This window comes from Eubalaena glacialis, chromosome 4 (genome assembly GCF_028564815.1).
Source record: "Eubalaena glacialis isolate mEubGla1 chromosome 4, mEubGla1.1.hap2.+ XY, whole genome shotgun sequence".
In the NCBI taxonomy this organism is placed as follows: Eukaryota; Metazoa; Chordata; class Mammalia; order Artiodactyla; family Balaenidae; genus Eubalaena; species Eubalaena glacialis.
The window spans coordinates 183,162,696-183,185,070 of NC_083719.1; the positions used below are offsets into that span (position 1 = coordinate 183,162,696).

The 22,375-nt window shown below is 62.0% G+C and overlaps 1 protein-coding gene across 4 annotated transcripts in view; it reads right to left on the bottom strand.

The window, feature by feature from the left end:
* Window positions 1–2,044: 2,044 nt before the first annotated feature.
* The window catches only part of KDM4B (lysine demethylase 4B), a 140,785-nt gene continuing 120,454 nt past the window's right edge, over window positions 2,045–22,375 (bottom strand). For 2 of the 4 annotated variants that reach the window (XM_061190684.1, XM_061190683.1), the window contains 12 exons: window positions 17,409–17,851; window positions 16,841–16,961; window positions 14,667–14,845; window positions 12,177–12,399; window positions 10,444–10,520; window positions 10,103–10,158; window positions 9,814–9,922; window positions 5,418–5,603; window positions 5,172–5,336; window positions 4,606–4,725; window positions 4,011–4,103; window positions 2,045–2,982 (listed from right to left, as the gene is read on the bottom strand). In XM_061190684.1, the coding sequence (XP_061046667.1) occupies window positions 2,806–2,982; window positions 4,011–4,103; window positions 4,606–4,725; window positions 5,172–5,336; window positions 5,418–5,603; window positions 9,814–9,922; window positions 10,103–10,158; window positions 10,444–10,520; window positions 12,177–12,399; window positions 14,667–14,845; window positions 16,841–16,961; window positions 17,409–17,851 (1,949 nt within the window). In that variant the 3' untranslated portion in view covers window positions 2,045–2,805. Of the gene's footprint in view, window positions 2,983–4,010; window positions 4,104–4,605; window positions 4,726–5,171; window positions 5,337–5,417; window positions 5,604–9,813; window positions 9,923–10,102; window positions 10,159–10,443; window positions 10,521–12,176; window positions 12,400–14,666; window positions 14,846–15,499; window positions 16,149–16,222; window positions 16,282–16,840; window positions 16,962–17,408; window positions 17,852–22,375 lie in introns of those variants that run through there. The other 2 variants (XR_009700881.1, XM_061190685.1) reach the window with 2 other exon arrangements.

Sequence of the window (22,375 nt, forward strand, 5' to 3'; positions counted from 1 at the left end):
GACACTCCAGGGCCCACGTGTCCAGTAAGTATATCCCCTGCAGGCTGATGTCTCCTAAAGGCCCTCCTCTGGCCCTTGGCCCCATGTCCAGCCATGTACCTTCATATGGGGGGGATCGTGCTCAAAGCTGAGCTCCTGGCCTCTCCCCACCCCGAGCCTACCCATCCCAGGTCATGGCAAAAGCCATCTATCCAGATGCTCAGAGCAGCCCCCTCTGCCCTGGTCCCCAGCTCCCACCTCACCCCACAGTCTGTCCTCCTCTCAGTAGCCAGAGGGCACCTGTGAGCAACTGAGTCAGGCCCCGCCCCTCCTCCTCTGCCCACAGCCCTCCAGGGTCCCACCTCCCTGGGGGTAAAAACCACAAGTCCTCCCCGTGGTCCACAAGGCCCTGCACGACCTGCCCCGTCCCCTCCCTGCCCTCCCCTCCTCCCTCTCTCCCCCTCGCTCACTCTGCTCCAGACACACGGGCCTCCTCGCTGTTCCTCCAAAAAGCCAGGCACGCTGCTGCCCCGGGGCCTTTGCACGGGCTGTGCCCCAAGAAGTCCCCATGGCTCACCCTCTCAACTCCTTCAGGACTCCCAGTTCTTCACATCACAGCTGCATCCCATTTTACGTACTGTCTAACTCTCCCCCTGGTGACACACCTACTGCTGTATCCCCAGTATTGGCTGGACAAGCGACATGGTCATGAATACGGGGGTCACAGCCTCACCCCACTGTGGGAGACCCCACTGTCTCGCATATGCCCAGCGGCCGCCCACCACAGGATACGCTCCCCGGCTCAGATGTCACAAGAACTGGGTTGAGGCTGGGAGGGCAGGGGGAGAGGGTGGCCGCAGGCCCCTGACAAGCAAGGGGTGGGTCAGACGAAGAGGGCCCTGACTGCCTCTGATGCGGCGGGTCTGTGTGGAGCCAAGCTTCAGATGTCCAGCTCAGGAAGGAAACTTCTTCCACCCTGGAGGCGGGGAGCAGGGGCTGCAGCGCCAGGTCGCGTGCCCCCCCCCCCCCCGCCTCCGGGGAGGCTCCACGCCTGTTCCATCCTGGAGGGGGCGACCGGAGCCCACCCCTGCCGGAGACCGCCGACCGCCTTCCCGGCGCCCACTCAGAAAATAAGACACTGCAACGACCTGGAGCTGTAATTCGCAGTGCTGACGAGCCTTTAATTCATTATGAACCTAGAGGCAGGGGAATTAGGCAAAAATACAGCGCATCCTTAATCTCGGGTGGGAAAAAAAACAGGGTGGGTGGGTTTGTTTTTTGCTTTCGCACACAGACACAGATGTATCTTCGTGGGGGAAGTGTGCGTTCCCCTTTGCTGTGAGACCACCTGTCTGCACGAGTTGTCTGGGAACCCACGACCGACGGACGGGGTGCAACCCAGAGGGACCGGCCACGGGGGCCGGCCCACCGCCCGACCCAGGGCCGCAGGGGCGTCTGCCCACTTCTTTTTATTCTCTTTACAATATAAATAGCATTTTCAAACTACATATGAACACAGTGACAGCGCCCCGGGGCAGGGGCTGCTGCATGCAGAGGGAACCCCGACATTCCGCCGACTCCCCTGGTACCTCCCGCCCCGCCCGCCCCTCCAGGGCACCTGCCCCCTCCCCATCAAGGAAGTTGCTCTCCTCTTCCCTTACACGGTTCTCTCTGGCCTGGCAACCATTAGAGCCTCTTTTTTTAAATTAAAAAAATTCTATACAAGCAAATGACGCCCTCAATTCCTCTACAGGGGACAGTGGGGCGGCTGAGAGGAGGGGGGGGGGTGCTAAGCAGCACGTTTTTGCCTGGAAACTCAACCCACAACCCTTACGAGGCAGATTTCCTCTGAGCTGAAAGCAGCGAGTCCCTCTCGTGCCCTCTCTCTCCTGGACACACAGATCCACGCGTCACGGAGAGCATACAGGATGTGCCAGCCCCTCGGGTTCCGGGGAAGACCCCCTGCACACCTGGGCCGCAGCCAGACCCCCCGAGGGCCGCCCACCCGAGGCCTCAGCTGGGGGATGGGTCATGGGTCTCCCAAGGGGAAGAAGCAAAAGATGAAGCCACCAGAGGAGAGAGCGTTTATTTTGCAAAAGGCCACGCAGACAAGGGGCAGGCCACCCAGGGAGCTGCCGGTCTCCTCCCATTGGGCGCTGGCGGCGGTGCCAGCCACCCGGACCTTCTCGATCTCACGATCGGGAGAGAGTGAGTGACCAGGCGCTGCCGTCCGGGATCCCTGGGCGCCCCCAGGCCTCACCGCAGCTACAGTGCATCCCCGCCACTCACAGACCAGTGAGACCAGAAAACACGACAAACGAAAAGACGAGCTGCTTTCATCTCCCGCAGCAATCTTGGTTCTGAGAAAAAGGACATTTTGTTTTGTTTCGTTTTGTTGTTTTTAAAGCCACAAATCTAGAAAACAACTTTGGGCCTTGTTTTTCCTTTTCTTTCCTTTTTTTCTTGCATTTTTTTTTAAACAATAGGTATTTATAGAAAGAACCTCACAAAGGTGATTTATGTACAGAAGTCACGATCTCAAAGGCTGCTCAGGAGGCAGGCAAAGCAGTAGCACCTTTTCGAGAAGAAGAGCTTACGTGGTTTACGAATCTGGGCCGAGGGGGTGGCGCGTGCCCCCGCCGGCCCCCCAGAGCCCACGTGGCCCTGCTCCCTGAGTCCGGGGGCGCGTGTGGCGTCCTGCTTGCTCCTGTCGCCGAGGTAGCCTCTCGGGCCACGGAGGCGAGGACAGGGATTCACAGCAAGCAAACGCCTGGGCCCGCCGCGCCTGCCTTGCTGGGCCAAGGGGTCGCCGGGCGGCCGGCTGTCCTAGAACGGGGCTCCGGGCCAGCACTGCGCCTGCAGGAGGCTCTCCATGAAGGCCGGGTAGTCCAGGTTCCGCCCCGAGTCCTCTGCGGCGCGAGGGGTGCCCACCCGTGGGCGCTTGGCAGCCTTCACCTCTTCTCCCGAGAAGACATTTTCCTGCGGGGCACCCGTGCTGACCGACTGCAGGAGATCAGACAGCACTGGGGTTAGTGCGGATGGGGTGCTGCGGCCTGAAGGTCTGTGTCCCCCCCTCCCAGAGTCCTGTGTTGAAGCCCTACCCTGCCACAGTGTGACGGTATCAGGAGGTGATGAGGTCATGAGGGTGCAGCCCTTGCGAATGGGATCAGTGCCCTTATAAAGGGATCCCAGAGAGCTCTCTCTCTCGCTCTCTCTCTCCACCATGTGAGCACACCAGAAGGCAGGTGTCTGTAAGCCAGGATCCGGCCCTCACCAGGCGCCGAATCTGCTGATATCCTGATCTTGGACTTCCAGCCTCCAGGACTGTGAGAGACAGTTTGTTGTGTAAGTTCCAGTCTGTGATATTTTGTTATTGCAGCCGGAACAGACTGAAATACAGGCTCCGCTCGGGGGCCTGGCTGGAGGAGATGCCTGCCCTGCTGGGGGTCAAGGGCCCTGGGCTGCTGACCCTCAGCCAATGACAATGTTCTGAGAAACAACGCTCACTGGGGGTGGCCCCTCCTGCCTCTGCCTGGACCCCCATCCTGTGAGTGAACCCCCCATCACGCAGAGGAGGAGCCCTAAGCTCCTAGTCACTGGCCCCCTAGCAGGACGGGCGCCGTGCCGTCCACAGAGTGCAGGAGGCAAGGCCAGGCTGCACACAGGCCGCTCGTCTGCCTGGCAGCTCCTGTCCGTCCCCCAAGGGAACCTGGCGTCTGAGACCCCCACCAGCTCTGACTCAGCTCTTCCACCCATGGCCACGGCCGCCAATCCTCAAAACCTTGGATTAAACACAAAAGAAAGAAGACAGTGCAAGGCTGTAAGAAGAGGCCAGAGGCCAGTCTCCCCCATTCCTTTATGCATCGCTGACCTGCAGCTCAGATCCACGTGCAGGTGCTTCTGTCTCCTCCTCGCCGGCCGGCCTGACCCTCCCACCCCAGAACAGGCAAAGGCCGAGGCAGGAGGTCAAGGCCACCCGGACGGGTCACTCTCCCAGGCAGCAGCACTCATCCCCACCCCCAGCCACTTACCAGCCGGGACCGGACCCTCTTGGGGAGCTCCTCGTCCAGGGTGAAGATGTCACCACGCTTCACCGTCAGCTGGGACCCATCCTCGAACTCCACCTGCCAAGGGGACACAGTTCAGCTTGCTGGCTGCTCAGCCTGGCCTGGCTGAGGCCTGACACCCGCACGCTCACGGCCTGCTTGCCAGACAAGCCATGGGAAACAGCACAGGGTCAGCAGCTGTCATCTTTCTTGCGGGGATACGGGTGGTTTCTCTTCAAAGATTCCACCCTTTTCAATAATTTCTTTTCCACAATCGTGGTGAGAAACTCACAACCGACTTGGTTTTTAAAAAAAAACAAGGGCACTGAATTATACGCTTAAAAATTGGTTAAAACAGTAAATTTTATGTTATGTATGTTCTATCACACACACACACACACACACACACACACACACATCGGGAAGACACCTCCAAAGGGGATAATATTGGACAGTTGGACAACCTTCCAGCTTGTGCTGACCTTCTCAGTTAGCGGGCAAACACCATCCTCCCCAGCAGGACCTCGTCGAGGGTCCCGCCCCAGCCCATGCCTGTACCTGGTAAACAGGACCCCCTCACCTGGTAGATGTGACTGGTCACAGAGGAAATGAACTTGGCCCTGTAGATGTTGCCATCAGTCCACCGGAGCTCAACAAACTCGCCCTCGGGCGGGGGACCCAGCCGGGCACAGTCTCTACTCTGTGGAAGAGAGGACGGGCGGGGGGTAAGGGGCGCCCTCGGCCTTGGTCACTGCGCTCGCCTGGGCTAAGAAAGTTCCCATTTGATAGATTTTGCCGCCAGGAGAAAGGCAGTGCTCTCAGCTTGAACTATTAAGGTGAGCTGTGGGCAGGTGCCCGGGCCGGGGGTGCCGCGGCCACCCCAGCCCTGGGGAATCGCCTGCCTGCAGGCATAGCTAGACTGGCCTGGCTCTCTGCTGTTTCTACAGAAACAAGTAGCGCTTTCCAGCGGGGGCCCTATAGCCTGGGCCTGTCCAGCAGGTACAATGGTGACCCTGGATGCAGGGGACCGCTGTGAGGGATCCGGCCACCTCCCTTCCTAAGGGCAACGCTTGCCCTGCGCCTGCACCCGCCCCCCGCCCCACCCACCGCCCCTGGCCCCGCCCCCTTCGGCCCTACGCTGCTCACGGTGATGCTCTCTGGGTACAGGTTATCGCTGTAGGACCCGTCGTCAAAGTTCACTTCGTAGAAGGTCTGCGTGGTGGTGCCGATGACGCGGCACCGGTAGTAAAGCCCGTTGCGGTTCTTGGTGATGACCACCTGCCCTAAGGACACGGCCCTCAGGATCTGGACCTGGAGGCGAAGGGGCTGTCAGAACACCGGGGGGCGGGCGGGCGGGCAGGGGAACAGGGCGGAGGGCAGGCGGGCACTCACAGTGTGACCCCCCGACTTGTGCTTGAAGCAGGTGATGGAGACAACGTAGGGCCAGTCGTCTGGCTCCATGAGGACGCCGGCGGCGTGGGCGCAGGTCACGTGGAAGGAGGTGGAGCAGTGCTCGCAGGAGCACTGGATGCAGGCGCCCGACACCCTCTTCATCCGCTTCCGGCAGTACACACACCTCTGCGGGGACACGGCGGCGGCAATGGGGCTCCGCCCGGTGCCTCTGCCCCCGCCCCCTGCGGCTGGGAGGCCTCCTACCGGGCCCCCAGGTCCGTCTCCTGGGAGTGACTCCGAGACCCAGGGCTGGAGCGCAGAGGCCCGGAGAGCCGGCCTTGAGTGGAGGCATCCTGGGAGAGTCTTGACCGCGATGTAGAGCCCCCCCAAAACGACCCCAGGCCCACCAACCCGGCCTGCAGCTGCCCCCCAGGAGCACTTCCAAGACTGGAATAGGCACCAACAATCACACAGTGAAACGTGATTCATCCATGAAAAAGAGAGAAGCACTGACACTCACTACCACGTGGACGGACCCTGAGAACACGATGCTCAGTGAGAGAAGCCAGACACAGAAGGACACACAGGGTGTGATTCCACTGATGGGAAACGTCCAGGACAGGCAGATAGATCCACAGAGACAGAGAGTGGATTCGTGGTTGTCAGGGGCTGAGGGAGGGAGATGGCAGTCACCCAATAGGGAGGGAGTTTCTTTCTGGGGTGATGGAATGTTCTGGAACTAGATAGAGGTGATGGTTACCTAACTCTGTGAATGTAGTAAAAGGGAAATGTTCCCTTTAAAATGGGGGATTTTTTTTTTTTTTAAGAAAATAAATAAATAAATAAAATGGGTGATTTCATCTTAATTTTGAACGAAAGGCGCCGCAGTGTAGCCCTTCATAAGGAGGGGCAGAGGGCCCACACCGTGGGAACGCCCTGCCTGGGCGACCTGCTCTGCTGGGCGTCAGCTCCCAGGCCGCGGATGCTGCACCCACGCCCACGCCCTGCCGCCACCCAGCAACCACCAGCCCGTCACTCTGGGCATTTAATAAGCGGGCCTTTACCGCTCTGTACACCGCATTCAAAAGCCAGAGAAGCCCCACAGCAAAGGCGCTGCAGGAGTGCTGCCCGGCGCCGATCGATGGCAATGATATCTCATTATTAAGCCGTCGATGCCTGATTCTCCGGCTGGCCCGCGGGGGCAGGTGCACAAGCACAGCACGGCCCTGGAGGACTGGGCTCCGCGTGGCTCCGCGGGGAGCGGAAGGTGGAGCACAGCCGCCCTGGAGACCCGGCCGCGACCCCACAGCCGAGGCCGGGAGAAACCCGACAGCCCGGCCTGACACGCGGCTCGTTCAATCCAGCCTCTGGTGGCAGCTCATTATTCCGAGTTTCCACGTCATGAGGAATGCGGGCCAGGCCCCCATCGGGCCATTTGTCAAGGGCTGAGCTCAGGGCTGCCTTAAGGGTGAGTCCTGTGTCTGGGACTCCCTCACTGGAGGCAGCGAGGCGGGGGTGGGGCTGGGGGGTGGTACAGGGTCGGGTGTGGACATCGGTGGAGAACAGTGGCCAGGAGGAGGCCAAGGGCTACGGCTGGGTGTGCCATCAGCCATGGAGGCCGCAAGGCACCACGTCCTATGTCTCCGGCCTCCCCTCTTCCCCACCGGCCCCTGCCGTCATCCCTCACCGCCTGCCTGCCAACCCACTTCGGCAAAAAAATGGCCCTGCCAGCTCACCTTCCCTCCCATCAGGATGTGACACAGGCTCTACACCTCAAGGCAGGGCCGATGAGAGGGCAGAGCTGGTTCAAGGCACCCGCCCGGGCAGCCTCGCCTCCACCGGCCCTCGCAAACTGACCTGGCCTGGTGAGGGGGTGAGCGCAAGCCTCAGGCCGCCGGCCGGCTGGGGCCAGCTCCCGCCCACCAGGACCAGTGGCCAGGGAGTCACGGGGACAGAAAGTTGGGCGGATGACCAGGTGTGACCGTCCCCGAGCCTGCGGCCTGCACATGGCCCCGGGAAGGCAGGCGGGCGGCCGGGCACGCAGGAGTTAACTGCTGGCTTCCTTGCGAGGCTCCATTAGGCAATACAAGCGAGCCTCGTGTAAAAGGATTTTTAATTCATCGTTACAAGTGCTGGTAATGAAGAGGCTGTAAGCTGGAAATGTCAGATGATCCATAAAGCGTCTGGGAGGGAGGATCTATCACGGCACCGCGCACCGCACCATCACTCCACCCGAATAATGAGGCCTTTTCCGCCAGCGCTCCTGGAGAAATCACCCGCAGGCGCCAGCCTCTTCCTAACGCCCGTCCTCACTGGGCGGGGCTGGCGCTGGCCCCAGTGCCCCCTGTTTCCTGACCAAGCCCCGTCCGTCCCCTCCCACACGGCTCCAGCTGGCTGCCCACTCAGCCCTGCCCGGGGGCCCCGCACCTGCGGGCTCCGCGGTGGGCGTCTCTGTGCCTTCACTGGGACTCTCCGCTGGGTTCAGTGCCCACAGCCCCATTTCTTTGCCTCCTGCCCACTATAGGCCTGGAGGAGCGTCAGTAGCCAGGCCTGCCCCAGGCAGCTGGGAAATAAACCAGGCAGGAAAAGCAGCCAAGATGCTGTCCATACCCCTGGCCGAGGACCCAGCTCCCAGATGCCACAAGACACATCCCATCACCCACATGTCCCCCGCACGGCCACCTGCAAACTCACAGGTGATGATGACCCGAGAGCACATGCTGGTGCTCAGATGGCAGGATTACTGCTTTCTGTCGTGGCCCAGTTGATGCTCCCCACACAGGGGACTGTTAGCAGCCCCATTTTATGGAGGGGAAGGCTGAGGCACAGAGAAGTCAAGGAATCTGTCCAGAGTCACACAGCTGGCTGGTGGCCGAGCTGGGAAGGGAAGCCAGTGTTTGCTCACTGTCTGCCTACTGCCCACTGAGCCAAAGGCTCCCCCAGATGAGGGAGGGATGTGTGTGTTATCAGCAAGAGCAGGAGGCGTGAGCCTTGCAAGACCACACCTGCCCAAGGATGGCCGTGCTCCTTAGAGGGGCCAGTGATGGTACTCCTACAACTTAGGAGCAAAAAAGCCACCAGCCCAGTTCAAAAATGGGCAAAGGACTTGAATAGACATTTCCCTAAAGAAAACATACAGATGGGGCTTCCCTGGTGGCGCAGTGGTTAAGAATCTGCCGGCCAATGCAGGGGACACGGGTTCGAGCGCTGTCCGGGAAGATCCCACATGCCGCGGAGCAACTAAGCCCGTATGCCACAACTACTGAGCCTGCCCTCTAGAGCCCGTGAGCCACAACTACTGAGGCCCACGCACCTAGAGCCCGTGCTCCGCAACAAGAGAAGCCCGCGCACCACAATGAAGAACAGCCCCTGCTCGCTGCAGCTAGAGAAAGCCCACACGCAGCAACGAAGACCCAACGCAGCCAAAAATAAATACATAAATTTTTAAAAAAAGAAAGAAAACATACAGATGGCCAACAGGTACATGAACAGATGTCAACATCACTAATCATCAGGGAAATGCAAATCAAAACCACCTGTTAGAACGTCCATCGTCAAGAAGACAAGAAATACTGGTGAGGACAGAAAGGAAAGAGAACCCACATGCACTGTTGGTGGGAATGTAAATTGGTGCAGCTGCTATGGAGAACAGTATGGTGGTTCCTCAAAATATTAAAAATAGAACTACCATATCATCTGGCAATTTCACTCCTGGGTTTCTGTCTGAAGAAAACAAAATCACTATCTTGAAAAGGCACCTGAACCCCCATGTTCACTGCAGCATCGTTTACAATAGCCAAGACCTGGAAGCAACATAAGTGTCCCTCAACAAAACGAATAAAGAAGATGTGGTGTAGAAATACAATGGAATATTACTCAGCTATGAAAAAGAAGGAAATCCTGCCATTTGCAGCAATATGGATGGACATTGAGGACATTATGCTCAGTGAAAAACGCCAGACACAGAAGGACCCATGCTGCGTGATTCCACTTCTACAAGGCATAGAAAACAAACTCACAGAAGCAGAGAGCAGAGTGATGGTCGCAAGGGCAGGGGAAGGGAAATAGGGAGCTGCCATTTCACATGTGTGAAGTTTCAGTTAGGCATGATGAAGACATTCTAGAGCCCTGCTCTATGACCACTGTAACTGGATTGGGTACTTAAAATTCTGTTTGGCGGCATATCGCAGGTTAGGCAAGAAATAACTGGGCAGAGTGCAGGTGGCTTCCTCTGTGTGAAAAGCTGGAAATAGAGACGGGGAGGGGAGCCTTGCTTTTCTCCGAGTACCCCCACGGCTATTCAAAGAGTTAACTGCTGACCAAACTGAAATCATGACTTCTGGCTCCCTGGCAGCTACCCTGCATCCCCGGGGCGTAGGAACTCTAGGGCTCCTACCAGCTTCCACCGCTGCTCGGGGATGGCGCTGATGTCCACGGGGTGGCGCTCCATCACGTTCAGGAACCGCACTTCGGGGACGGCGATGGCGCAGATCACGTGGATCCACCTGGGGGGCGGAGCGAGTGGGGTCAGGGGTCACGGGTGCGCTCCGTCACCTTGGGGTCATCTCAAAATTGTGCGCACCGGCTGGCCAGGCCGACGGGACCTCATCTGCTCCTGCCGGTCCTGCCCCCGCCCCGAATCGCCCCTCAGGACCCCCCCGGGAGGAGAGGCCCTTCTAACCCACCTCCTGTCAGTCGTCATCTGCAGGGCGCCTCCCCGGAGGTTGCACAGGCAGCACTCCTACAGGGACCAGACAACAGCTAGGTGAGGGGTGTGCAGGGCGGGGCTGCCCGCCTGCTGCTCCGGGACCTGCTCCGTCCCCCGCCCGCGGTCCTTACATTTCAAACTAGCGGCCACAGGAAGCGATGGGCCGAGAGTGCTTCGGGCTCCACCCGAGACCCAGGAAGGTCAGGCCGCCAGCCCAAGGTCACCCTGCGGGATCGGGCGAGCCCGGGGCCCAGGACCGGCTCCCCCACGGGCCGCGCCGGCTTTCAGAGCACCACCCCAGCTGCAGGGGCGAGTTACCGCAGTCCAGGCGTGGGCCGCGCACCGGGAACACGTCCAGCCCTCGTTGACCAGCTCTGGGCGGATGCCGTAGCAACCTGGAAGACAGGGGCCAGCGCATCTGTCACCGCGACTGCCCGCGGGCTGCATGGGGGCCCCCCCTGGCGGGGGGAAGGGCGGCTGCGGCATTGAGGATAATTGTGCTCACCAACCGCTCTACCTCAATCCGGGCCACTGCACACAGAGCCGGAGAAAGTCTGGCAACTGACGCAGGGAAGGAGAGCTGGCCCCCAAGCGGGAGCCCTGCCGGGTCTGGAGACTCAGCCTGGCCCTCGCCCCGCACCCCAGTCTGGGAGGCTCGCCCAGGCTCTTCTGAGCTGAGAGAGAGGAAGGTGGCCGAGCGGTGGTGTGAGATGCAAAGTGGGCCTCGGGGAGCCTGGAGTTCAGAGCAGCAGAGCTGGGCCCAGAGTCCACTGTTTCCGAAAGCACAGTCGGGGGCTCTGGGTTACCAAGGTGTTGGCTTTGGGATGTGGTCTGGGTTTACAGTCGCGGAGGGGGGATGGGGGGAGGGGGTGTGGAGGAGGGGCGGAGGACCATGCCCCGGAGGGAGGGCAGAAGGCACGGCCTGCCCCAGGACCCTGCCTCGCCCGGGGTCACTGCCCAGCCGTCCCGTGGGGACCCTCAGCCAGCCGGGGCTCGCTGCCCACCAAACGGGCTCTGCGGGCTAGAGGGGCCATTGGCCAGTGCCGAGAGGTCCCTGGGGGAAGGACAGGGAGAAAGCAAGGCAGCAGGAAGGGGGCGCCCCGAGGGACAGCAAGGTACCCGAGAGCCTGCACCTGGCCCCCTGCTCCATCCCCTGAGGCCCTCAGCCAAGGTCAGGCCTGGGGGCGTCAGCCTCTGTCTGGTGCCAGGGCTCAAGGAAGACGCCTGTGCTGAGGATTCTACCTCCCAAAGGTAATAGGGAGGCTCCTCTCCCCCTGCGTGGCTGGACCTCAGGCCCCTCGAGAGCGGCAGGGTGGTGGGCTTGGCTGCTGCCCACCCCCTCCCCCCCAACCCCGACCCCGGGGTGCCCGTCTGCCCAGGAGCACGTCTCACAGCTGGGCCCGGCCGGCCGGCAGAACAGACGGGCTCCCAGCCAAGAGACAGAGTGAGCTCCGGGCAGGCCTCTGCAGGGCGGGCGCCGGACAAGAGATGTACACACGCAAAAGTAAGCGGCTCCAGGAAGCTTTCTCCCTGTCCTGGGAGCTTAATCTCACATTCGCTGCCCCCTCTCACCCAAGAAGGGGACAGACACCCATCTTCCTGTCTCAGGCTATGGTTGGGCCTTCAGGGTTTGGGGGAGGGTAGTCACCAATGGCAGAGATAAATCAGACCCTTGGACCACTCTAGAATCTCAGCTCTACCATCAGTTCCAACTCTGGCCCCAAAGTGCGGAGTTTAAAAGCGTCACGGCCCCTGACGGGTACCTGATCTCCTGCTGCCTCCCAGGCCCTGGGCGGGGAGGGCAGGCCTCGGTGGAACCTCCCAGAAGGAGGCTGACCAGGCAGTCCTGCCTTGGCCGGGGGGAAGGGCAGGACACCTGCCCCCAAAGGTCAAGACCCCCACCCCATGACGCCAGGTCCTGCTATAGGCCCAAAGCAGCAGCCAGAGGAAGGGGCTTCCCTGCCCCGCAGACGCGAGGGTGGCCGTCTCGGGAGGGTGAAGCGGGGCTGTGTGTGGCTGACCCCTCGGCTCTCCCCCCCCCCAGCACTCACTGGCATGGACCTGCAGGCAGCACTTAGCACAGGAGATCAGCAGGCTGGTCCCGTCATCGCCGATGTAGGAATTGGCGGGGAGCGGCTCTGTGTTCTCCCCGCTGGAGGTGAAGCACATCTCGGGGATCAGCGGCCGTGTCTTCTGGCCGCTTTTGGAAGGCGGTGTGGCCGAGGGGCCCTCCCCAAGGGAGCCCTGGGGAGTCTCCTTCTCGGTCTGTAGGGCCTGCAGGAGGGGGGCCGCCATCAGTGGAGAGCCCAGCGTGGGGCAGGCGGGGACCCCTGATATCCTTGACTCTATCCTCCGCCCCTCCGTCCCCAAGCAGCACACCCCGGGCTGCTCTTTGCCGCACTAGCACCCCTACCAGGACACCTGCAACTGCCCCACCATGGGTGTCCCTGACGAACCCTCCCAGCCCCCAACCCTGCTTCAGAAGCCCCCGAGAGACCCTCCCCAAAGGCAGTCAGACCCTGTCCCACCCACCCACAAGCCCTCCCACTTAAGGTTACTTGCAGACACAGCAGACACTGCGCTGCTGCCCTCATCCCTCTCGCCCTCATCCCACTGCCCCTGGCTCGCTCTGCTCCGGCCACGCGGGCCCCCTCGCTGTTCTTCCCAAACGCCAGGCATGGTCCTGCCCCGGGGCCTTTGCATGTGCTGTTCCCACTGCCTGGGGTGCTCAGATCTCTGCTCACATGACCAGCGGCCCCCAGGCCTTCACTTGCTCTGTCTGTCCTCGTGGTCCTGACCGTCACCTGATGCCGTGTTATCTGTGTATCTATGTGGGGCGTTCTCCCCACCTGTGACTCGCACGCGCCCCATGACGGCTGTACCCCAGTCCCCCCAAATCCAATCAGATGAAGAGACTGTGATGAAAACATCCTGCCCATGGCACCGGGATCCAGCAACCCTGGGCCTGTCACAGGGTGGTGGGGCTCCCAGACGAGCCTCCCCAGCGCCCAGAGTGACCGAAGGACTCTAACCGGCTCAGGGCATAAGGAAAGAGGCCACCAGAGACCACTGGCCTGATGCACTGTGTGTGTGTGGTGGTGGGGCCCTGGGGCGCCCCACCTGGCACCTTGGATTAGGGGACCGGCTGGTTTCCAAACAGGCAGAATGTCCAGCCACAGCCCTTCCCATGATACGGGACAAGTGAAGCCTGGTCCCCGACTCTGAGGGCTCCGGACTGTGGAAGCGGCAGCCCCGCAAGGCCCGCTGATACCATGGATGTGATTAAGCTGAGTCACAATGCTTCACTTAGCAACCAGGATTAAGGAGATTCGCCTCTTAAGCCAGTGTTCCCAGCGCTGACTTCCAGCGGTGCTGAGGAGGGGCGTGCCTAGAGAAGACATCTGGACGTTTCGTCTTGTTTCCACGACCAGATGTTGGCTCACTTAGGGACCACAGGTCCTGGCAGCTCTGAGTGGCAAGGCCCTCGAGATGGGTGTGCCGCCCTCAGCATGGGGCACAGAGCTCGGCTAGCTCAGCTAATACGTGGAAGATGCCAGGCACTAGGCTGGAAGCCAGGGACCCCAAAACAAGTGAGACCTAGCCCTGTCCTCCAAGGGCTGATAAACAGAGGGCAGGAGCAAGAGCAGAGGCGGGTGGGGGAAGCTGGGGGGGCATGCCAGAGAGAGCTTGGGACAGCAGGTCCAGGAAGGCTTCCTGGAAGAGGTGGTAGCTGGGTGGAATCAAAGAGTGAACAGAAATCCATCTGGCAATGGAAAACAAAGCAATCCATCTGGGAGAGGCCTGGGTGGGTGTGCGGGAGATGCTGGGGGACAGCACGGAGCGTGCTATGTGTGCGTGGGGGGGCAGGTATCACAGGAGAGGATGGCTGTGGGGCATGTGGAGAGGCCGGGGGCCGTGTGTGGCTGTGGTGAGGTGCTAACAGGAGGGCAGGAGGCAGGCAGTGGTCAGGGCTGGGGGAGGGGGACACGGCAGGAAACAGGTTAAGAAGGAAACCGGGAGGACCTGGTGGTGGATGGTACAGGGCAGAGTGCGGGGAAAGGCCACGATCACAACTTGGAAACTCAGGACAGAGCTGGGGGCCGTGTGGCGCCAGGCCATGTGTGGGTCTTCGCCCAGCCCCAGCCCCCCACTGCCAGCCCCCGTTCACCACGCAGGGGCCTACCTGGCCCCACCCCCGGGCCCCCTGCCTGCGCTGCCACCTAGGCTGGGCTGAGGGCCTCTCAGAGGACAGCCATCTGAGATGTTTCCTTGCACTCTCATCCTCTTTGAGGCACGTTGATAAATTACCTACCAATGAAACGCAGACCCTAGGCTCTCTCCCCGCAGCCCTCACGGGGGCCTTCCGTCGGGCTCTCTACCGAGCCCACTGTGGCTCCAGCAGCAAATGGGTTCTTGGTCCCCATCACCCTCCCTTCAGGGGGAAGGGATTCCCTTCAGGCAGAGCGAGCCCTGGCGCCATCGGGAGCAGGCGGACGCTGGCCGGCCCGGCATGGCCCGGGGGCCCCTCAGCACCGGCTCACCTGGCTGTACGGGTAGAAGAGGGTGCAGATGGCACAGTAGGGCTCCGTCAGGGCGGCCGCTGCGTTGAACTTCCTCTCGGCCTGGAAGCTGGCCGCCTTGTTCTTCCACTGCAGGGACAGCAAAGACCTCAAGGCCTCGGGGTCACCCACGTCCTCGTCCCCGGAGAAAGGGAAGGCTTCTGGAGTAAAGCGGGAGGGGGGCGGAGCTTCAGCACCCGGGACCCCACCCCACCCAGTGCGCGCTCGCGGGGATGGGTCCTCACTTCTCGGCCCCTGAGCTCCTCCGCAGGGAGGTGCCCTGGCCCCCGCCCCTCAGCTCAGGGCTGATCCCATCTGGGAACAGGAGACGGGATGGTCAGGCCTTGGCAGGTCAGGCACAGACTCCCCTGGGAGTCGGGCGGGGGCACTGCTGCCCCAATGCCCTGTAAGATGGAGGCCACTGACAGATGTCCCTCCCGTCACCTGTCACCGGGCTGGCCTCTGCTGGCCTCGACTCCCAGCTGTCCCCAATCCCCCACATCCCATTCCTGCACTTCCTGAGGACACAGGGGTGCCATCTGCCCTGGAGTCAGCGTCAGCGGTCCCCAGGAACCTGCCCAAGGAGCGGGGTCCTCATCCCTGGGGCCCCAACCTTCCCAGCAGCTGGGCCAGCATGGCTGGTACCACAGCGGCCCCAGCTGTAAGGCCAGAGGCTGCCTCAATGCACGGGGACCCTGGGGCCGCATCTGATCTCCAGAGAGGCCCCTCCTGCTCCCAGAGCTCCAGCCCGAGACCCGCTTCTAGAACCCTCCGCGTCCTCGCCCTCAAATTAGTTTCAGAATCAAAGAAGCCACCCAGGCGCTTTTCACATTCCACGTGCGTCTTAAACGGAAGGCTGAAGCGGAAGATGATAAATGGGCTTTAGCAGGATTTCTGCACATAAGACAGTCACTCCGACTCTCAGCCGAGTGTTAAATAGAAGCTTCTCCGTCTCTGCCCCTCTAGCTCCAGTGCCACCGCCTCTTATTCCAACTTCCCCCAGGCGCACGCTGGGTTCAGGCAGGCAGGGTCACTTCTGTTGGGACTGGCCGCTCCCCAGCCCGCCGCTGACTTTCCCTGAGGGCAGCTTGGCCGCAGGTCAGAGATCAGAGCCCGGAGCATCGTGAGTCACAGGTGTCTGCGGGGTGATGGCCAAGGGGGAGGTTTCCTCTGTTCTCGAAGCAGCTTCTCCCGCTTCGGGGCCACGCAGCCCTGTCTCCAAGGACGGGTGCGGGGACCGCAGGGCCAGGACGTCTCTGCTGGAAATGGACTTGGAAATGGGCCAGTTCCAGGCCCCATGCTGCTCTGTGATCCTCTAACCCTGAATCCATTTCTCAAGTCTCTCCCTGGGGGATGCAGCCAGCACGTCTACCATCGTTTGTTGCTGCCCTCTGGAAACGCTCTGCGCCAGGCATCCGAACAGATCCCGAAGCTGTGAGAGGATGAGGCGTGGTCCTCGCTCACCTGGGGGGCCAGGAAGGGACACAAACGCACAAGGGCCACGGCAAGTGTGCTGGGGGTCGTGGGCAGGAGCCTCTGCTGACGGCATCTTCTCAGTTCTCACAGGATAAGGAGGGGGCAGAGGTTACCACGGAGACTGTGAAAGCATCGCACCAGGAGATCTGGGTGACAACTGGCCTCGGCATTCCTGGCATTCCCAGCACCCACCGTGTGCCTGGCACCAGGCCACACGCTTTATAGGCCTCAGCCCCGTGCACCTCCCTGGCAGGACCCGTTGATGGGGCCAGAAGACCCCATTTTACAGATGGGAAAACTGAGTCACAGAAAGGCAAATGGCACCACGGTCCCCGGCTCTGGGCAGTGGGCTGGGGTGTGAGCCCAGGTGGCTGCACCTGCCCCTCAGAGGCCCCACTGGACATCTGAGGCCCTGGGCCCAGTAGAGCAAGTGCCCCTGGAGAAATGGAGCAAACAAGCGCAGGGCAGAGGCCTGGGGACAGCCGGGCCTGACCTCGGGAGCTGTGGGCTGGGCAGGGGGCACCTCGGCCCCGCGGCATTTGGGGAGAGGGTCTGAGGCTGTGCCGGGGCTGGGTCTGCAGGCCCGACCTCGGCTGGGGGTGGTGGGAGTGAGCAGGCCGGGCGGGTGGCAGAGGAAGACAGGGCAGGGGCACAGCAGAGCCAGGGGCACCCTTGCTCACCCTCGTCACTTGAGGCCTCCTGCTTGACCACAGACAGCGGGGACCGGGTGGGTGGCCGGCCCAGAGGGTGGCGCCGGCTCTTCTTGATCTCCATCTTCAACTTGGAAAAGGTCGACGGAGCCTACAACGGCACAGGAGGCCTCTGTGGGAGCAGCTCTGGGGCCGGAAGCAGAGGCGGTGGAGCCCAGCTCAGAGGGACCCCAGTGTCCTCAGTCGGGGGCAAAAGACCCCAGGAAGGGGGCAGCCAAGACCCACAGTGGTTTCTTTTCTTTTTTTTTTTTTTAATATTCATTTGTTTATTTGGCTGTGCCGGGTCCTCGTTGTGGCATGTGGGATCTAGTTCCCTGACCGGGGATCAAACCCGGGTCCCCTGCATTGGGAGCGCAGAGTCTTAACCACTGGACCGCCAGGGAAGTCCCCCCACGGTGGTTTCTAAACCATGTATGTGCCGCTGGCCTCCGGGACAGGATCCACAGGGGCCGTTTGGGACGAGCGGGGCCATGGCCAGCACATGGGGCAGGGGGACCCCCGGCCCCAGACACCCTCGCCGGCACCCACTGCCCCCTACCTGTACCTCGCCGACTCCGCTCTCCTCCTCGGGCCCCGTCAGCTCCATGGGGGCCGCCTGCTCCTTCCAGGTGGGGCCCTTCTGGGCAAAGTGCTCAGAGGCCTGCTGGCAGGACACGCGGCCCTTGTCGCCTGCCGCCGGGCCGGGCCGCGGCACCACGAACAGCATGGGGATGATGGGGCGCGGCTTCACCTCTGGCTCCTCGCTGGGCGCTTCGGGGGGCACCACGTTGAGGGGCGGTGGCGGGGGGTTCTCCTCGGCGGCCTCAGGGCCGGTGGCCAGTGCCGGGATCTCCAGCAGGGGCACCTCCTCGGTGGGGAACTGGGTGGGCGGGGGCGGCGGCAGCTGGGGCATGAGCGGGTGGTGGAGGTGCGGAGGGCCATAGCTCTTCTTCTTCCGGTCGCTCTTGGCCTTGGCCGGCCGCAGCTTGCCCCTCCCGTCCTCTGTGGGGACAGAAGAGAGATGAGTCAGAGGCGGGGGCCGGGGCACCCCAGGGGCCAGTGGCCAGGCACCCCCTTCGAGCGCCCCAGCCCGAGCGGGAGCCGGCTGCACTAGTTGAGGGCCCCCTCTGGCCCAGAGAGGCCTTTCCCCAAGGAACCCGGGCTTCGGGCAGTTGTCACTGCTGCCAGGTCCCCCTGCCAGGCGGCCGAGCCCTGAAGCAGCAGCGCCCTGGCCTCAGAGTCCTGCCACACGCTCAGAGCGCCTTCTGGAGTGAGCACGGGGTGCCGAGGCGAGCTGTCCCAAAGCAGCTGGGAAGAGACCGGCTGTGAACATCCTTCCTGAGGGGAGGGGGGAGGAGGCGGGATGCATTTTCTTTTCATGGGTCTGAGTTTCCTTTATTTCTACAGTAAACGCACACGGTTTGTGGAATTTTTAAAAAGCAAAACCTTAAACAACAAACCATGAACAAGTGGTTCTACTTGTGTTAAACAGAAGTGCCAGATGGGCCTGCAGGGCCCGGAAGACGCGAGGGCCGGCTCTGGGGGGTTTCCTGACAGGTGACGGGGTGGGGAGGGAGGTGGACGGGGTGTCTTCAGCAGCATTTTAATTCAGGACCACAGTGGGCGGGCAGCTCATCAAATAAACTGAGATGGGCGGTGTGGCTGGAGGGGTCACGGCCCCCAAAGACACCCACAATGTAGCCCCGGGACCTGTGCATGCGGAGCCTGACATGGCAGCAGGGACCCTGCAGATGAGCTTGAGCTGAGGATCCAGAGGCGGACCCCACGTACTAACAGGGATCCTTAAAAGCAGGGGATCCAGCTGGGGCCAGGGGAGCCGTGACTACGGAAGAAGCCAGAGAGATGCTGCACTGCTGCTGGCTGTGAGGATGGAGGATGGGGCCGAGAGCCAGGGATGCGGCGCCTCTCGAAGCTGGAAAAGGCAGGGAATGATTCTCCCCTGGAGCCTCCAGAGGAGCCAGCCCTGCCCATGCCTGAATTTTAGTCCAGTGGGACCCATGTCGGACTCCTGACCCCTAGAAATGTCGGCGAATAAGACTGTTGCTTTCAGCCACTGGGTCTGTGGTCACATCACACAGCCACTGGGGATGCATGTGGGCGGGGGCCTCCACGAGGCCTGCTGTGCTCAGGGCGAGGTGTGCACGGCCTCAGGGATGCCCGCCCACAAGGACCAGCAGCCCAGAGCACAGCCTTCGGGCCTTGCCTGCCCACCTGGAGAATGGGCACACGAGCTCAGGCCCTCACTGCCTGTCCCGGGTCCCCACAGGCACAGGACGTCACATGAGGTGTGACAGCAGCTGATACCCGGGGACGAACTGGTCATCCTACTGATGGTACCCATGAACCATTGGTTCCAATGCGTCACAGTCTGGGTCTCTGAGGGCCGGGAAAGTAAGGACAACTCGCGGAAAAGCAGTGGTTCCTCTCCCGGCTAAACCTGTTACAACGTGACACGTGACAGGGTCTGATGGGCCACGCGGCATCCACATTTACCTCTTGCTATAAAAACCTGTCCGTGGGCTTCCCTGGTGGCGCAGTGGTTGAGAATCTGCCTTCCAATGCAGGGGACACGGGTTCCAGCCCTGGTCTGGGAAGATCCCACATGCCGCGGAGCAGCTGGGCCCGTGAGCCACAACTACTGAGCCTGCGCGTCTGGAGCCTGTGCTCCACAACAAGAGAGGCCGCGATAGTGAGAGGCCCGCGCACCGCGATGAAGAGTGGCCCCCGCTTGCCACAACTAGAGAAAGCCCTCACACAGAAGTGAAGACCCAACACAGCCATAAATAAATAAATAAATTTAAAAAAAAAACAAAACAAACAAACAAACAAAAACCTGTCCGTGTTTCACCCCCGTCCCTCAGCCAAAGGTGACGACACAGGTGGGATGATGCTCCCAAGGGCAAGGCCATCACTTAGTCCTTGACCAGCCCTGACCCAGGAAGGGGTCAAGCAAGGGCCCTCCCTCCCTTCCTCCAGGCAGACCCCCGGCCCTGAGCGCTAGGAGGGAGCCGACTCCCACCCGCGGCCCCCACTGGGTGAGCTGCAGAGGCTTGAGCCAGCCTGGCCTTCGTGGAGGTGCCCCTCTGGCCACTGCTCCCTGCAGCCCGCAGGGTCCTGAGCAGGCAGCCGAGCTTTTCAAGAGAGGCTCAGAGGAGGGAGCGCCTGCCAGCGCCCCGCACGCCCTCTGGCCCTGAGCCTTCCAAGGGTAAGGGTGCAGTCAGGAACCCTCCTGTGCCTTTGCCCACCTGGAGGAGCCCAGCACGCTCCCCAGGACCCCCCCAACTGCCAGCACCCCAGGAACAGTTATCTGGCCAAGGAAAGGAAACGGGCATTCCACAGACAAAGCTGCTTCTCCCCTACAGATGCTGGACTTGGATGGTCCTGGCCACTAAAGGTCACCTCCCTGTCCCAGGAGACGTGGGAGAGGGGAGATGGGGGGGGCGTTGAAAGGTGGGGGGCAGATGGGGGGCGGGGAGAAGTGTGGGGGAAACACTGCTCATAAGGTTTGGTGACAGCAGCCCAGCCCCAGGAGGTGACCAAGGGCCCAGGAGATCAGGCTCTTTCCTGCCGCTTCTACTGATTTACAGAAATGGTGCTGAGGCAGCCCAGAGCCCCGTTCTGACACGGCAGCAGGGACTTCCGGAGAAACGGCTTTGTTCTCTAAGGAAATCCACTATGCCCTCCTCCCTGACAGCGTGGCCACCCGAATGGAAGTCCAACGACGGCCTCCCGGGCCTCAGGACAGCAGAGCCTGCGAGCTGCCCCGGCTCCAGATGCTGCTGGGGAAGGACACGTCCCCGGCTCCTTCCTCACGGCCACTAGGCCCTGGGAAGCTGACGGGGGCGCACCCAGAGGACCCTGTTAGGGGACAAACCAAGGGCACTAGGGACGCTGGGGGGCCCGGGCCCTGTCTGTCCTCACGCCGTGGGGACCACCGCAGGCCTAGGGCAGGCAGGCTGCACTTGGAAAGCCCCTTGGTTGGCCCGCCTGAAGGAGCCTCGAAATGGAGCTGGAACGGTGGCTCAGACCCGAGCCGGGTCCCTCCCCAGCACACAGGGCCTCTCACCTCCCCCGGCGTGCAAGGGGGCGCAGAATGGCAGGGACCCCCTCTGCCCCAGCAGGGTTGCTGAGGCCCATCTGGCACTTGTTTTTTGCGGGGAGGCACAGCCAAGAATCCCCCCACTGTCCATGGATGTTACAGCCGCGCCAGCTTCTGGGGCCCCCATGCCTCCTCTCCCACCAAAGTTCTCCCAGGGGAGAGCAGGGGGCGCAGGGCTGTTGCCTGGCTTAGGGACCCTGCCCTGCCTGGCCCAGCCAGCCCGCATCCCTCCAGAGCGGAGCCCAGGCCAGGGGACTGCGGAGCGAGTGTCAATGCCCCGCCCAGCCTGCTGCTCACCGCTGGGTGCAGCCGTCCCGGGGTCTTGTCCTAAAGCCGTCAAAAGGCACGTGAGGGAAGCGGAAGTGACCCAGGATGGCTGCACACCCCTCCCCGGCCCTTGGGCGGGTTCCTGCTGGCGGCCTGCTCCGCCCTGCGGGGGGACCACGTGCTCTGGGACCAGCCCTCCTGGGGCCCTGCCGCTGCCCCTGCCGCCCCCCAGCTCCAGAGCTGCGAGAAGGGACAGTGGCCGTGCTTGGCCAGAGCTGGCCAGGGCCAGGCAGGAGGAGGGAGCCCCTGCGGTCCCAGCAAGCCAGGTGGACGCGGGCTGCCTTCCCGCCGGGACCAGGGTTTGCTGTGCCGGAGGCTGCTGGTCCCATCCTGGGCCAGGCCACGGGGCAGCTGCTCTTGCAGACCCCCGGCAGCGGGAGCCGGTGGGACCCGGCAGCCAGGAGGGGAAGCAGCCCCCCTCCCCAGGCCAAGGGACCCGGCAGCCAGCCCGGCCCCCTCCTGCCCCTGTAGAGTCCAGGCATCTCCATCCTGCCCGCCTCCACCTGCTCCAGTCAGGGAGCTTCCTACGTGAGCAGCGGCAGCAAGCACACGCGCTCCCGACACAAACGTAAAACAAAACGCCCCATCCTCGCGCCCCAACGCTCCTCACGCTCACAGCTTTGAGGGACATTAAGCTGGCGTTAAAGGAAGTCTAGAAACCACTTTAACATCCTCCACTTGTTCCCCGGATGTGTTTGCTGTCACCCCCGACTGTGAGCACTTATTTATTTGATGCATTCAGAGCGATCTTCCTCCAAGGGCTCGAGGGACAGTCCCCGACTGGGGCGCGTGGCTCCCCAGCTGTGGCAGCCTCCTTCTGTCCCCTGAAGGGACGCCTTCCTCTCCAGAGGGGCTGGTGTTCCAGGAGATGTCCCAACACCCCAACTCCTCCTTCTTGGGAACCAGGCTCTGGAGTGGAACAGGGACGGGGTGTCTGGAAAAAGGAAGCAGCCAGCCCTGAGCAGAGACGCCTCCCTGGGAAGGTCCCCGCTCTGCCTGGGGTCCACAGCCACGTGACACTGAGCCCACCACAGAGCATGGAGCCTGCAGCCCTTTTGGAGAAGCCCTGGGGGTCCTGG